The following is a 14,704-nucleotide window of genomic DNA, read 5'->3' as shown; positions in this document are numbered from 1 at the left end:
GGGGGGGGGGGGGGGTGTTTAACAATTTAACTTTGATTTAATATCTTTTTGGCTTTAAGAGATTTTAATGTGGGTTACAACCATTTTACTCAAACCATATTTGACCAAATCCATATTTACCGATATTTTATATATGTGGATTGTGATCCAATCCATTTTAACTCAATCCATCCAAAATCCGATCCAATCCAACCCAACCCATTTAACCCCTAGGGGAATACAAGCCAAGCAAACCTCTTGGCTGGTGCAGAGAATACTCAAGGGACACAAAGATCTCCTAATTGTTGGATACAATGAACAAACTGTTGAATATAGAAAACTACTCTATTAAGGAGGTTTATGAGAAGATGAGGGGAAGCATGGCAAAGGTAGAGTGGAGGAAACTTGTCTGGGCAAATCTTGTAGCTCCTAAATGGCTATTCATAAATCATACCATATCTTGCATTGAACAGGAGATTATCAACAAAGGTCGGATTGGCATAATGGGGGCTAATTATTACCATGTGTCCACTATGTCAAGAGAAAGATGAAGACATTAACCACTTATTCTTTGAATGCTCATTCACTACAGGTGTTTGGAATAAGATACGAACGTAGCCAAAAATTCAAAGACCTGGCCTAAGATGGCATGATGAAGTGCAATGGGCATTAGCACACATGAAAGGCAGAGACAAAATATCACAGGTATATATAATGGCACTGAAAGGAACCATATATTGTTTAAGGATGGAACGTAATTACAGAATTTTCAACACAAGCAGAAACACATGGAGGCTATCAGGTAGATAACACAAAGTGTGCATATAAGACGATCAGCAAGTCAAGTTAAGAAGTAAGATGCAACAACTTAATATATGTATCCCTAGTATCAATGCTAGAAAAGTAGAAAAGTAAGGATAGTTACTAGATTGTGATGCGCAGCAGAGCTAGGGGCTGCTTGTCCAAGCATATGCTTGTTTTGATGATTTGTAATGCTTACTTTGGTAAATAAAATATTTACTTACAAAAAAAATTGACGTAGATGTTTTTCAATATTGATTTCACAACTTTCAGTATGCGCACAGTTAATAATCATAAGAAAATTCACATCTATTAGTCATAGAAATTTATAATTTATTATTTCATTTAGAGAAAATAGCCAAAAGCCCCCCAATCTATACTCGAATTCCCAACTACACACTTATATTTAACGAGGGTTCTATAACACCCCTGGACTATTTTAAAATGGAGTTATTTGCTCCTAAAAGCTGATGTGGCAAAGAAGGTGTAGTTCACTCTCTTTGGGAGAGTGAGAGATAAAAAGATAATTAAAATATTAACTTTATGAATATTTAATTTATTTCATATTAATATTCTATTTTTTTATAAAAAAATATGTTTCCTTTTATTTATTTTTTACCTTCTTTGTCTCTTCCCTTCAATCTTCATGATCAGATTAGACAACGGCGGTGGCTCAACTAGGCCACCAGGTTACCGCCCTCATTAGGTTTTCATCATTAAGTCAATCTCATCACCAAATCACATACTTTTCTATCTCCACTTTTCATCACTTTGAAAATTTGTTGGTAGCTCAAAATCAAAATCAAGAGAATCTAACTTTAGACTAGTCATTAATGGATGAGTTCACTAAGTAATAGATTCAATTAATGGAGAAGAATCCATCATTGGGTAACAAACCCTTTGATGAAGAAGACCCATTTATTGAAATTGTTGTATATATAAATCAAGTTTCTCATATAAACATTGATAAATCTAAATCAATACTAGTCCCTCCAAGTTTGGTACCTTTATCCCTGCAAGCAAGTATCATTTACTGGTGATTCTTTGAAGAATCAATCTTTGAGAAACATGATAGTATCAAAAGAAGAAGCAATATTTAGTGAGACTTTTTCATTTGTCTCTACTTTTAGTAAACGAAATTTGTTGGTGTCTAGAATTTTGGTGAAGGTTGAAGTTTTGATAGTCATGGTGTCCTCTCATCAATCTGCAGAAGCTTCAAGAAAAATAAATGGAGGAAGGAAAAAGAAATGGAGGAAGGGAAAAGAAAGAAAAAAGGAGGAGATGAAAATATAAAAGAATAATTACTTTTTTATATGAAAAAAAGGGTAATCTTATGTGGCAGCGCGTGGTGAGTACCACCTAATAAAAATCTGGGCGTGAGTTTGTAGGGGGTAGATATTTCACTTTTAAAAAGTTCAGGGGGGTGATAGGACCCTCGTAAAGAATAAGTGTGTAGTTGAAAATTCGGTAATAGCTTGGAGGGGCTTTTGACTTTTCTCTTTCATTTATAATCATTTACTTAAATTTTTTATTTCAGAATATTGACACTATTATAAAAATAGTGTAATATATGATTTGGCATTCACGTGCAATGCACATGCACCAAAACTAGTTTTGTAGGAGACCAAACCCAATTTTTTGTATAAGTTTAAATAATTTTGAACATTGTAAAAATGTGTATAAACGCATCTTATACACTTTGAAGCAAAAGTTGAGCATTACCTACTGTAAGTGTATAATGTTGTCATGTGTATAAACACTGTTGGCGAAAAAACACGTTGAACTCATTAACTAATAACATGGCTACATGAGTGTATTTTTTGCATTGGACTGTATATTTTGAAGAAAAAGAAAATACAAATCAATTCATTGTAGATAAATAAAATGAGAATTTTGAAGTTAAGTTTTTTACAACATACCCAATAATCCTACAAGTGGGGACTGGGAAGGTGGAGCCTATACTAGCCTTACCCTGATTTGTGGAGCAGAAAGGTTGTTTCTAGGCTCAAGAAAAAAAGTTTTTTAAAACGTGATTTGAAAGAAATGCAAGAGTAAAAGCTATGATGAAAGCATTGAAGAAAGAAAAGTATTGATGGTAAAATATCAAAGGCAACAAAAGTAGAAAAAATGACACTAGGAATAAAATTGAAATATAGGATAATGCAGCATCATAACAATAATACTAGCAAGGTAACATTTAGGTGCTCCAGACTAGAATCTTGCTCTACCACTTGATGGAGAGAAAATGCTACCTACTAACCGTTTACCCTAATCCTAAACTGTCATGCTCTCTTATAGATTACTCTAATCCTACACTGCCATGCTCTCTTTTAAGGGTCATGTCCTCGGTGAGCCGAAAATATGTGATGTCTTGTCTAATCACCTCTCCCCCAATTCTTTTTCAATCTACCTCCACCAATACTCAAACCTATCACTACCAACCTCTGCACCTCCCCTTGAGGCATTTGTGTTCCTCCTTTTCACATGTCTGAACCATTCAGTCTCACTTCTTGCATCTTGTTCACCACGGAGACTACTCCCACCTTGCCCCGTATATCTTTGTCCCTAATCTTGTCTCTTCTAATATGCCCACGCGTCCATCTCAACATCCTCATTTCTGCTACCTTCATCTTCTAGACATACAAGTTCTTGACTGACAACCTCTCCACCTCGTACAACATGGCTAGTTTAAGAACCACTGTATAGACCTTAGATGCAAGTCTCAGTGACACATTCTATATCACATAGGACACCAGATGTGAGCCGCCATCTCAAAAAAATTATAAAATATAAAAAAGTAACATTCTATACCGGATAGAGTAAAAAAAAAGTGTCACATTAATTGGGACAAAGGGAGTATATGATTATAGCTAACATTGTAAAACTATAGATAATAAGAAAATGAGGGTAACTATTTTCAAAAAAAGACTGGCATCTACCAACCTTGTGAGGTTCCTCGGAGTTTTCCCACAGCTATAAATTCCAAGATCCTTTCCTTAACATCGCTTAACCCATAGTGGTCTTCATCAAGAATTGTTTCTGCCCGTAGTACATCAAAGTTCTCATCACTGCATTTTGGATCAGATAAGAAGAAAAAATTTTAGGAACCAATGTTAACAACCATGGCATAGAACAACACTATAAAGCCAGGCCCAACACCATCTACAAACATGGACTATGACACATCAAGCTCCCAACTTATCCTACATAAGGAGTCCATCATCAGTACAATCCAAATCTTGCTCTAATGAGTGAACATTTTTTCTAATGATAGACCCTAGAATCCAGATAAACACATAAATTGGGATGCCAAGGAAGCATCATCAAAGTCAGAAGCATGCATGTGAGAATCCAAATAAGGAACAGAAGGAGAAACAAAAGTGGGAAGATGATTCAATATACGCAAGTCAAATCACTTGGCAGTATGGTTAATTCGGGAGCCTAGTAAATTTCAAAAGGGTAATATTTTTACTTCTCACTAGACGATGATTGTCTTTAATAACAATGTACTTGATGGCATGCCTACCTATACGATGTCTTTATTTCTTTTTAAAAAAAACTGGTAACATTATACGATGTCTTTATTTCTAATCCCTGCAAGTGTTGTGAAGAGATTGGATGAACTTAGAAGAACTTTCTTTGGCAAGGAAACAGAGACAAGAAAAAATCCATCTAGTGAGATGCAGTACAGCTGCACAGTTACACCTAGTAAGAAGGAAAGGGGTCCCCAATCAAAGCCTGATGATGAAATGGTTATGAGAGGTTTTCTGCTGAAGAATTCTTTATGAGGATGTTATCAAGATAAATATGGGATGGAAATGAACAACTAAAGTTGTGAACAACCTATATGGGGTCAGCTTATGGAAATCCGTCAGAAGCTTATGGCCTAACTCATGAACAAATCCAAGCTTCAAAGTAGGAATTGAATGAAGACATCCTTTTGGAAAGACAACGCACTAAGCCAAAAATCACTGAAGCAGCTCTTCCCTAATATTTATCTTGAATTAGCAGCAGGGAGCAACTGTGGGTGCGGGCTCTTGTTAAACTCATGATCGAATCACAATTTCAAAAACCATCAAATGACAGGGAGATTGGCATGCTGACAATGTTTACTACACCCAAGAAAAACTGAAGGAGAATTCTACTACTGAAGAGGGTAATCTTGATTTGGTAAAAGACAAGGTGAATTTCTGTTCTACAAGGAACTTAACATTCCAAATAATCAGATTGGTCGCTGGCCTTGGATGATATGCAAAATGAAAATTCCATACAAGTTGCTTGTTTCACATGCCTTTTGGCCAAAAAAGAAAAATGAAACAAAATCCTGATTCTGGGTGATATCTTTTTGCTCTGTAGAATGACAGATCAAATACGGAAGAGTTAGGTGGTTCATGCCAAGGAGAATTCATGAAGTCCTAGATATTCAATATTCAATATTCAAATAGAGATGGCAGCCTATCCAGTAAGAAAGAGAGATGGAGGATTGTTCCAACTAGCATTTGGTGGACAACTAGGAAGGAGAGATGCCAAATATTTTGAGGACAACAAGAGTTTTATACAGAAGCTGAAGATAAATTGTCTATTCCTTTACTATTTTTGGAGTAAACAAGAGTATTTAGAAGCTGTGGAGTCTATTTTTCATGTTTTAGACTACTTGTGAAAAGACAAAAGTGCTAGGAACTCTAGTCGTACTATTTTCTCTAAATATGGAAGATTACACTGCTTTCTAATTTTATAGACCAGTTTATATATATACAAATATGTAACCTTCTCAAAAAATAATCACACTTCCCATTTTTGTTATTCCATTAATTCAGCTTCCCTCAAACAGATTCCAATATTACAGCTAATCAGGGATACAGATAACATCAGTTGAACTGAACCAGGAAAATATAAGGTACAATAGACAGTCAAGATAGGCAACAAACCTGTAACTACCCCATGGCAAGGCAGTCAACCAATCAAGATAATTACGTGTCACATTGAATTCACTTGAACTAGCTTCCAGTAGTTGCAGTTTTGTAAGTTCTTCTTCAATAACTTGCATGACATGAGCCGGTATTTTTTCTTTGTTAGGCTCCAGTCTTTCCCTAAACTTTGCTGCAGTAATAAACAAAGATAGTGTCACACCATTAGATGTAATAAAAAGGAAATAACAAACTGTATGTCTAACCCCTTAAAGCAAATCTAATGATAAGGTAATTTCATCTCTTGACTTCAAAACCAAAACCAGGTCCGCCCAAAATGTTGCAAAATGCAGCTTGACTATATCTTTGTGTAAATTGTTGACAAATGAAAGAATGAAAACCACATATAAGAGGGCGTGCAATGTTCATTATCACAAAAAAAATGGAAGAAACATATCCATAAGTATCACATCCCCCAACAGAAGCAAAAGGGAGAAGAAAGAGTGAAAGACGGAGAAAGCAAGTAGGCTTCTATATACGGAAATGCATTATAAAGGGAAACAAGAAGGAATTCAAGCGGAAAAAGAAGGTTGAAGGAAAAGGATAAAATCCGAAACATAAGCAGTCCATAACTTGAATAAACGACACTGTCGGGCTTACAGAAAATGTATCCTTCCATTTAATCCATGTTGAAGTAACTTTGTGCTACATTGCCAAATACAGTAGAAAGTAAAGACCAAAGTAACCTCTTGAAAATTCTACATATTTTAATCCGTCAAATCCTCAAAATGTCGTAGAATAATTTTAGAAGGTGTGTCTATAAAGTTGGTTGGACTGTGTACGACGAAAAATTCAACCTTCAACTTCCTATCTGTAAAAGCCAATAGTAGCCTGATTTATGCTTCTTGTGAAGAGTCAATTGTAAAAAGTAAAAACAACTATAGCTTACAACAGAAACAATAAAATTGCAAATGGTTTTTTTAGGCTAAGGAATTTTACTAGGCAGTGTAATGTCTCGTTCGCCAAACAAGAAAATGTGTCTGGCTGTAATAAGTTTTTTTTAAAAAATAATCCACATATATATATATATACACACACACACTACCTTAAAAGCATGAACTCTCCCTAACTTGAATGTTAAATTACTATAATACCTAAAAACATATTTATTTATTTATATTATATTAAAAGCAGCCACCTATTACAGTGAAGGATTGTGACTTTTACCTAGGGTTGTCACTTCCCATTTCAGATTGAAGGGTTATGACATTTTTGAAGGGTTGTTTTTTCTAATAAAGCATAATGAACACATCTATCTTTGTTGGCTATAAATAGAGGAGTTGGGCTCAATTTTATTCTTTCATTTTAATTTTTTTTAAATTATTATTATTATTATTATTATTATTATTATTATTATTATTATTATGTTTTAAAATTCTTCTTTGTTTTCTTTTTTTTTTGTGTGTGTGTTCTATCTATAAGACTCTTTTAATTTAATTTACTATAAAAAAAATTGTATATTATTTGGGTTAAATGGTAAAGTTCAAATTCATGAACTTTTAAAAGTATTTATAGTACTATTTACGTGTTCAAAAACTAGTGAAGAGAAAACAAACCAGAGAGAGCTGTCTTGTCATCCGTCTCCAAACCTAGTTCCTGCAACAAGGCAATCAAAATCAGTCACTGAAAATGCCTGTTTGAGAACGGAAAATCAACTCTTTCATTCATAACATTGAATCAGAAGCTCAACATATATAGGAATAAACATATGTAAGTTTAACTACAAGAAAACTGCACATAATCCACATGCCTTCTTGATGGCCTTTAATTGCTCATTCAATAAATAACGGCGTTGCTCTCCACTTATTTTTTCTTCAATCGCTTTTGCTATTGATTCCTGCAGAAAACAAAGAAAAAGTAAATTTCTAAATGCATGCATAACTATTCAAAGTTCGTGTATGCATCTTGACGTGCATTTACCTGAATCTTACTGATCTCCATTTCTTTCTTCACTATCTCCAGAGTAAGTTGTAGTCGTTTATGCACCTGATGCAGGTATTATGAGGTTAACTATGAAACAACATGCAAGAGACAGTCACTTAATCTTATGTATGCACTATATTTTGATTGTTCAGCGGACAAAAGGGAGATCCTTCTGCTAGTGAAGATTGCTTCCAACAATTAGGAAATCAAAAATACAAAAAACACAGTTATATTTTCAACAAAGGTGAAGATTGGTTCCAATGATCATGGAATAAGAATACAAAAGAAACATTGTTATGTTTTCAACACTCTGGATAGATAGAAGGATCTATTTCCATCCTCACCTTCCATACCCATCGTTTGGTATTATTCATCTATCAATCTATGTATAAACGGTATGTATCTAACTTCTTGAACCACAGGAACTTACGTCTAGCTCTTCAAGCACCTGCTGGCATTGCAGCTGGTTGGCTCCAGATATTGCTGCTCCAAAATCTGCTAACCTTGCATAATTGAAATCACCAATATGCTGCAGCTTCAAGAAGTTAGAATATTGAATGGTGATAAACATAGTGATTCTCATGCAATATATAAAGAAGACTGAGAACTATTGGTTGAGTCATTATATAGGCAATATAATAAGAGAGCTTCTATTTTTGTCACACCAAAAAATCACAAGAAGTCCTTTTCAGTACCCTCTATTTCTCCAAGGAGTAGAGAGGATAGGGTAGGGGAAAATGCAAATTTCTAACTCTATTGACACCCTATGGTGGAACGACAAGACTATTAATTCCAAAGTCAGTTGTAACCGATTTAAGGCATGGCAAGAAGATCATCTCAAAGTAACAAACTCAGGAGTCGTTTGGTAGGCTGCATTATAAGAAATAATCTCTGTATTATGTATGGTATTATTTAGTACTATGTTTGGTAGGAATTTGGGCATATGTATAACTAAATGGATTAGTTATACATCCTACATGGTGTTATAGGATGTATCACTAATATCTTCCATTTGGAGGTATTAGTAATACATAGGATACAATACCATGGGATAAGTCCAAGTCTATGTAAAGACAAAAATATCCCTCAAATCATTATTATTAATTTTGCTTATTTCCTTGATTTTATGTTTTATATATGTACTAGTAAATTTATTTAAATAAATTAACATACAAACACCAAAGTTTTTAGAAGAGTTTCAATGCAACCTTTGTGGCTCTAATTCCTAAGAAGGTGGGGGCAAATGATCTAAGAGACTTCAGACCAATCAGTCTGAAGAAGGTGATAGACAAGATAGTTTTTAGAAGAGTTTCAATCCAAAGTGTTAGCAGAAAGGCTGAAGAAGGTGATAGACAAGATAGCCAACAAAAATCAAATGGCTTTCATTAAAGAGAGACAAATAACGGATGTTGCTTTAATTGCTTGTGAATGTATTGATACTAGGATTAGAGGAGATGTGCCAGGGGTAATGTGCAAACTAGATATTGAAAAAGCCTATGAACATCTTAATTGGGACTTCCTGATCAACACTCTTAGACAAATAGGTTCTGGCCCTCCATGGCTCAAGTGGATTGAATTCTGTATTAAAACCACCAGGTTCTCCATTTTTTTTCCTGCTGACAGAGGTCTTAGACAAGGAGACCCTTTGTCCCCTTTTCTGTTTATTATTGCCATGGAAGGGTTGGACAGTTTGATGAGGAGAGCTTCTCTAAACAACTGGATTAGGAGTTTAATAATCAAAAACGGGGTTAATGAGGTGATGGATATGACTCATTTATTGTATACAATATTTTTTTGTGAAGCAGAGCAGGAACAACTCTGTCACATCAGAATCAGAATTATTCTGGTAATTTTTGAGACATGCTCTGGACTTAAGGTGAACGGGAGGAAAAGTAGAATTTTTCCTATGAAATAGGTCCAATAGATTCAACCTTTGGCTAAAATATTGAAGTGCAAGATAGAGAGGTTGCCTACCGTTTATCTAGGTCTGCCATTAGGTGCTAAGCATAAAGCAGTTAGCATCTGGGATGATGTACTAGAAAAATCAGAGAGGAGACTGGCAGTTTGGAAATCCCAATATCTATCCTTTGGAGAAAAGAGTCACTTTGATTAATTTTATTTAGTCTCTTTGCCAACATATGTGATGTCACTTTTTCCCATTCCCGGCAAGGTAGTCAAAGCTTTAGACTCATTGAGGAGAAACTTCCTTTGGCAAGGTAACAAGATTGAGAAGAGCTACAACTTAGTTAAATGGACGGCGGTTCAACAGAGCAAAAGATATGGGGGTTTGGGAGTAGGAAACCTAAAGGTACACAACAACAGCTCTTACCAAATGGTTGTGGAGATACAATTTGGAAGATCAAGCTTTATGGAAGGAACTCATTCAACACAAGTATGGTCAGGAAGATCGATGGTGTTCAGAGGAAATGCTAGAAACATATGGTGTGGGAGCATGGAGGACTATAAGAAACCTATGGTTGGCTTTCAGAGACAATGTAAGGATAAAGGTTGGTCGAGGAAATAAGGCTCTGTTTTTGGAAGGAAGACTGGACTGGTCAAGGGTCCTTGGAAAATTTATTCCCTGGGTTGTTTTCCATTTGCCTGAATCCTGACAACAAAATACAAAGAGGTTTGGTCCTCACAAGAATAGAATTTGCTCTTTAGGAGATTTCTTAATGATTGGGAAATCGAGTGGGTATTGGACATGCTAGCTTTGATTGGAGATTTTCCTGGCACAAATCTGGAAACAGATAAATTGCTATGGAGGCATCATACTGATGGTCATTTCTATGTGAACAGAATGTATAAAAGGGATCTAGCCACAATTGCGGGGAAGAAATCAGGGCCATGGAGTGCTATATGGAAGAGTGTAACCCCTACTAAGGTGAAGTGTTTCACTTGGTTGGTAACTAGGAGAGCTTGCCCGACACATGATAAACTTCAGAAGAGGGGAAAAATTATTGCCTCAAGATGTTATCTTTGTAAAGAGGCCCTAGAAACCAACAATCATTTGATTCTCCACTGCAAAGTAACAACACAATATGGGCTCTATTCACCAATATAAAGAGCCTAAATTGGATTATGCCAGAACATACCGCAGACCTACTAAGTTGCTGGGTCAGAAGGGGAGGTAGTAAAAACCAGAGGAGGTGGTGGAGAACCGTACCTGCTTGTATCTGGTGGAGCTTTTGGAAGGAGAGAAATCATGGAATTTTTGTAGGGAAAGAATGCACTATAAAGAAGATTAAGTGGGAAGTAATTACCAATTTAGGTTTTTGGTGGAAAGAAATTAACATAGAAGAAGAAATTCAACTAGTGGATTTCTCAGGATCTTTGTAAGTAGTCCTGTGTTTTGTTGTTGGTTTTTCTATGAAACTAACACTTCTGGAGGTGGCCAGCATAGTCCTTAATGCTTAGAGTTGTATGTTACTAAATAAATCCAATACAAATTTGAAATGTGAGTTTTTTAACATATACTCACTCCGACCACAATTATTTGACAGGGTAAGGTCATGCACTCCCCTCAAGGAAAATTAAATACAAGGTGTAATTTGACTAATATAACCCTTTTTTCAATAGAACAAAATAGAGTAATTATTAAGGGCAGAAATGGAAAAAATAACTAATTATTTCTTGATTGTTTAAATTGACAATTAATCTTGGACATCTATTTTTAGTATACCTTTCAAACATTTGTGGAAGGAGGGGAGTACTAACTACAAAGGCAAATATATCACCACATGACGTTTCTATTTATTAGTATTTTGAAAAAAAATTAAAATTACATACATATTAAAATTACGACTTGCAAATCTTATGTGTAAATGTAGATGGTTTATTCAATTTTATCATTGTTGACCGTCTTTTCGATTTTAAAAGTAGATGGTTTATCTTTTTTAAATTGAAAATTGACATTTTGTGAGTGATCAATTATTAAGATGATGATTATTTATCCTAATTCAAGTGAAGATAGCAAACATGACAACAAAATTGTTCATCGCTATTTAGAAGGCCATAAAAAATAATATTGTCCGGCAATTATCTACCTTGACCTAATTACATAATAATTCAAGGTATAATTGCAAAGAAGTTTTTTATACAATTTCAATCCAAACACAAGATGAGGTGGGAAACAATAAACCAAACACTTGATAAAAATAAACCTTGTATTACTAATCCTGCGTTACTAATCCCCGTGTTATTAATCTTTGTACCAAACGACCCCTCAATGAATTGAGACCTGAACCATTCAAATTCAGATCTTCATGACTAGAAAAAAATGAGGCCTTAGTATCTTCTTTCAGTAGGGGACCAAATATAGGCAGAAAATCTAGTCATGGCTTTGAGTACCACCAAGACAAAGAACGATCTTCCAAGAAGAAGAACATGAAATGCCAAACATAGGGGTGAAGTTAAGCAGAATCCACCATCATTTTGGAGCTTCACAACAGTGTCGCTCAGAATATCAAAAGGCAAGGCATTTAGAGAGGGTAAGAAAGTAAATTAGATTAGCAAATAAATAAAAAATATCAGAGTTCTCACCAAATAAAACAATTAGGGTTAACATTTAGGAAGAAATGACTCACACCTGGATATAAGTTTGAACATGATCTTTCCAGAGAGAACTTGTCTTCAAAACATCTCGTAGGGTTGATAGAACTTCAAAAGATGTTGCCTTTATAACATCGTCGTCTTTGTTGTACGGCTTCTCCTGTAACATAATTAAGGAAGCAAAATTTGAAAAAATAAAAAATAAATATCAAGTTGTATGAGTTCATCAGTGTTGAGTAGAAAGAAAGCCAAACAATTGACGCATGCCTTGAGATGATCAACTTTCACTGTAAGGGGTTCCTCGCTGACCTGCAAATGAATGTCACTGTTTCAGTCCTCAAAGTGATTCTCTTGTACATTTCACAGTATGGTTTATTGAGACGAAAGAAACAACAATATGCTGACAGTGAACATTCAACAGTGTGTCAAATATAACTGCATAGTCCACAAATTGTTTCACTAGTACATTGAAAATATTATTTACTGAAATAAAAGAAATAACTGCAGAAGGAAATTTGACTGCAAACATAGAGCACTGTGTATAATATAATAGGAGAATTATTATTGAGAGAGCTGAGGGATTGGGAGACTTAAGTCAAATATAAGAGGGAAGACGTCCTTAACCACAAAATATAAGCAAATTAGGAGACCTTTACACCTAAAACCAAGAAGACGACTCTGACCATATTAGAGAGCAAACATTTAGGATTCTGTTCGAACTTCTATGTATTTTACTATATCTTAAGTGTCTATTGCAGTTATTTATTTTCTACATTCAAATCTGTCAAGAATGAATTTCTGGTACGCCAGCGGGACTAACTATTCATTTGCATCTCTTGCTGTCACAATTATGATCTGCGGACTCCAGAGCCAACTTCTATGGCCTCAAGGAAGGGCTTTGGGCTAGTGGTAAGAGCGCAGCATGATATGTGGGTTAGGCATACATCACGGATTCGAGCCTTGCTGCAGATAAAAGCTTGGCATTTAGGTGGAGAAGGATAGAGGGGCGGGCCCATTATCCCCGAGTATTGAACCGCACACCATTTGCCCTTGGGGTTTCATCCAAAAATATTGATATTGGAAAAGTCTAGGATTGCATTCAGATAAAATGCAGACAGTCAAAGACATCAAAGAATTAACTCAATTGCCTGTCATACAAACCCAAAGTTGGATAAGGAATACATTCGTATGACTTTACACGAAACCAGCTGTCCAAAAATCAATACAATATCAGTGCTACTTTCTCTAGCAAAAAGCAACCAAGACAACTCATTTAGCCTCAAATAGAAGACCCCTCTATCGCTTAACAGTCCATAGCTTCAGTTTCATGAAGCCAAAGGAAAAGGACTGTGTATTCAAACACAGAAGGTAGGAAAGAGAAAAGTATATAAGTAAATGAACCCAAAATGTTAAATCTATAGTTTCCAAAATCAGGAGATGGAAGGAAAATATGGTTAAAAACAGAAGCATGACGACAAAAAAGAAACATATGGAGCTACTTTATAACAGCAAAACATAAAGCATACTTACCACCTCTGTCATACGTATCCGTCTGTGACCAATAAGAATAACCTGGTCTCCTTGAATACTTGTTATCTAGCTCATCATAAGTTGCATCAACCTTGATCAGAAACTTCTTCAATTACTAAAAACAAAGCACCAGCACACATAAGGAACAACAAGATATACCTGGGCAAGTGTACCAACTTCATGAAGACGGTTAAACAAATCTTTCCCTTTTAGCTCATAGATGTTTTTTTCTGTATCTGATGCAGACACAACATTAGGATCAGTCCCTTGCTCATCTTTTACTAGGAAAGCACCAGCATAAGGTGCTTGCCTTTTTCGACTTTCCACCAAGGCTGCTAATACCTTAGGATCCTGCAGTTAAATTTACACATTATATGGAGTCTCAGATCAATTTGTCGCATGTCATTACAGTATCGTTTATCTTTTTCTGGAAACTAACAAATGCAAAAGAATATTACAACTGAGCAAAAGATGCTCACTGCTACAATCTGAAGGTTTTTGGCTTTTCAATCTTACAACTTCAAACAGAAATTTTTCATCTGCGGAGTAGCATTCTTAAAGTTGATACTGGTTTGACAGACGTAAGAGGAGGAAGATAGTCTCCCAAACACTAGTTGAAACAGTACAACTATCAAAACTATGGGCCAAAGAATGATACATTACAATGATCCTTCCGCTACTACTTCTATAATTTAGTATAAGATTTTTTTCTGGATAAGAAACCAATTTATTCAAAAATAAGAATCAGACAACTAGGGGCGGCAAACGGTTGGATTGGATTGGATTTGCATGGGTTGAATATGGTTTGAGAAAAAATGGTTTGGATCACAATCCAACCAATATAATATGGGCAAATATGGATTTGGTAAAATATGGTTTCGGAAAAATGGTTCTTAACCCATTTAAACAAATTTTGTTTTACAAAAACATAAAATGTACCCCTCCCCACATAT

General features: G+C 35.2%; 1 protein-coding gene across 1 annotated transcript in view; it reads right to left on the bottom strand.

Moving 5' to 3' along the window:
* The window catches only part of LOC107002475 (lon protease homolog 1, mitochondrial-like), a 45,669-nt gene that overhangs the window by 21,652 nt on the left and 9,313 nt on the right, over nt 1-14,704 (bottom strand). Inside the window, exons 3-12 of the mRNA XM_015200521.2 lie at nt 13,911-14,102; nt 13,752-13,817; nt 12,489-12,530; nt 12,259-12,381; nt 8,101-8,199; nt 7,668-7,733; nt 7,498-7,584; nt 7,304-7,343; nt 5,709-5,880; nt 3,724-3,848 (exon numbers count right to left, since the gene is read on the bottom strand). Coding sequence (XP_015056007.1) covers nt 3,724-3,848; nt 5,709-5,880; nt 7,304-7,343; nt 7,498-7,584; nt 7,668-7,733; nt 8,101-8,199; nt 12,259-12,381; nt 12,489-12,530; nt 13,752-13,817; nt 13,911-14,102 — 1,012 coding nt within the window. The remainder of the gene's footprint in view (nt 1-3,723; nt 3,849-5,708; nt 5,881-7,303; nt 7,344-7,497; nt 7,585-7,667; nt 7,734-8,100; nt 8,200-12,258; nt 12,382-12,488; nt 12,531-13,751; nt 13,818-13,910; nt 14,103-14,704) is intronic.

Source organism: Solanum pennellii, chromosome 10, assembly GCF_001406875.1.
Source record: "Solanum pennellii chromosome 10, SPENNV200".
Classification (NCBI taxonomy): Eukaryota; Viridiplantae; Streptophyta; class Magnoliopsida; order Solanales; family Solanaceae; genus Solanum; species Solanum pennellii.
The sequence above is the reverse complement of the archived record's forward strand: the minus strand, read 5'-3'. Positions and strand labels throughout refer to the sequence as shown.